Source organism: Choloepus didactylus, chromosome 7 (genome assembly GCF_015220235.1).
Source record: "Choloepus didactylus isolate mChoDid1 chromosome 7, mChoDid1.pri, whole genome shotgun sequence".
Taxonomy (NCBI): domain Eukaryota; kingdom Metazoa; phylum Chordata; class Mammalia; order Pilosa; family Megalonychidae; genus Choloepus; species Choloepus didactylus.
This window is the reverse complement of record NC_051313.1, coordinates 13,025,933-13,028,325: the sequence shown is the minus strand read 5'-3', so window position 1 is coordinate 13,028,325 and position 2,393 is coordinate 13,025,933. Positions and strand designations below refer to the sequence as shown.

General features: G+C 47.1%; 1 protein-coding gene across 1 annotated transcript; it reads left to right on the top strand.

Moving 5' to 3' along the window:
* Positions 1–309: 309 nt before the first annotated feature.
* On the top strand, positions 310–810 carry LOC119540467 (protein FAM136A-like). Its single transcript, XM_037844610.1, has one exon. The coding sequence runs from the start codon at positions 310–312 to the stop codon at positions 808–810; it is 501 nt and encodes a 166-aa protein (XP_037700538.1).
* The last annotated feature ends 1,583 nt before the right edge of the window (positions 811–2,393 follow it).

Sequence of the window (2,393 nt, the reverse complement as noted above, 5' to 3'; positions counted from 1 at the left end):
CTCTTTTCTCTTGACCTGCATGTGTTTTTCCATGTTGGAATACGCTGATCACAAGCATCCTTTGCAATGGCTGTATTGATTCAACTGACATCAAATTATATTCTATTGAACAAAGTGACACCTCTCCATATTTCATTCTGGGTGGGAGATTTCTTTTTTCCAGGCCAAATAGCCTAACCAAAACATCATGAAACAAAGGATGCCTGGTAAAATTTGAATTTCATGTAAATAAAAGACATAAAGAAATATGTCCCAAATATTGCACAAGGACATACTTACACTAAAAAAGTGTTTGCTGGCAGGGTCGCCATGGCGGAGCTGCAGCAGCTCCGCGTGCAGGAGGCGGTGGACTCCATGGTGAAGAGTCTGGAGAGAGAGAACATCCGGAAGATGCAGGGCCTCATGTTCCGGTGCAGCACCAGCTGTTGTGGGGACAGCCAGGCATCCACGCAGCAGGTGCATCAGTGCATTGAGCGCTGCCACGCGCCTCTGGCTCAGGCCCAGGCCCTGGTGACCAGCGAGTTGGAGAAATTCCAGGATCGCCTGGCCTGGTGCACCATGCATTGCAACGACAAAGCCAAAGACGTGAAGGATGCAGGGAGTAAGGAGCTTCAGGTGAAGCGGCAGCTGGAGAGCTGTGTGACCAAGTGTGTGGACGACCACATGCACCTCATCCCATCCATGACCAAGAAGATGGAGTCTCTGTCATCCATGGGGCTCTGTTTGCCCTGCTTAATTGATACCAATTTTTTTCAAAGAAAGAACATGTATGGTTTTATTATCCACAATCTACCACTTGGCAACAGCTAAGCAGAAAATGAAAGTGAAAAAGAAATAAGAAAGAAAAAGGGAAGAAAAGGGAAACAGCCACAAAGTTTTTACAGCTTCAAAATGAAAAATTAGAGTAATCATATTGTACCTGATCACAGTTATTTAAAAGATATAAAACAAAGGAAGGCATTTATGAGTAACGGTTAGTTTTATGTTTTGAAAGTGTGACAGGAAATTCACTCTAGTTTTGCAGATGATGATTATCAACACGGTCTGTGTTTTAGGGAGCTTTGGCTTTTCAGATAGAGGCTGATATGTGGCCGGCCAGATCTGAAAGGCCTGGGGAATTCAGCTGAGGATTTAACTGATGGCGGAACCTTCTGTTGACAGTTTCCGGCTCGGTGGTACTTTCTCCACGGCCCCCCTGCAGGGGTTCTCCCCACAAGGGCAGACCAAAGCCTTGCATGAGAAAGCATTTCCCCAACCCCCAAGGACTCAGGGAACCCACGGGTCATCTCTGAATCTAAGAGTCACCGATATTTGGGGCACAGCTTGGAATACGTGTATACTGGAGGGGCTTAGAGATGTAGTCTGGTTGGAAACGGGGTCTCAGAGCCTTCTCTTGAGCAAGTGCAGGGTGCTTACATGGAATGTTTATCTGGGTAGTGGAAGGAGCAGGTATAACAGGAGTAGCAGGGTGCCGACAGTCTGAAGCAGCTGAACACCTCCCTGTCCCCATCACTGTTGCTGTGGATGTGTTTGGAATAAAAGACACCATTAGCAATTGGCAAGGGGCATGTGGATGAGAAGTAAAACCGGCTCATAAAGGATTGAGCTCAATTAAATCCTGACGTAGTCCATTGGCTCCTGGACCCTGGCGCTTGAAGGCTAGAGAAAGCTATGTTGAGTGAACAGAAAGAAGTTAGCCTATTTACTTTCCCGTTATACGCCACAGGACTCACTGCAGTTTTTAAAACTGCCTTCCCTTCCTCTCTCTTTTCCTGATGACAGTCATCCTACCGGTGAGAATCCCTTCCTTTGTACCCAGAGGAAAGCTATCTAAAATGCAAGGTGCCCCCACGGCCCACCTACTCGCCCCAAATGCTATTGGCTGGAGTTTTATGAGGATAAGATGCTATCTGATGTCCCCATCACTTTGGACCTGCTGCTTTCTTTGCTTCTAAGAAAGCCCTGCCGTCCCCTCTCCCCCTTCCCTCCCCTGGGCTGCCTGGCCACCTATCTCTCATCAGGAGCAGCTCAGAGGCAGGTTTCTGCAGGACCCTCTCTGTACCCCACCAGCTGAGTGAAAGGCTTTTTCCTTTGCACTGCTTCTGCATCTGCCTCCCACTTTCCTTCCCATCGGGTTGTAGTCCATTTGCTCACACATCCTCTTTCCATCCATAAGCTCGTGGAGGGAGGGGCTCATCTTCTTATTTGTCTCCATTTCCCCCATAACTACACAGAGTCTGGTGTGTCATAGACAATAAATATTTGTTGGATGAATGAATCCTACATTTTAGGTTTAACAGAAATTATTCCATGCATTTCAGAAATCTGAACTCCCAGCAGTAGGGTAAGGTTGACTTTGTAAATAACGGTGCTCTTTCTAGGTGCACAGTTTC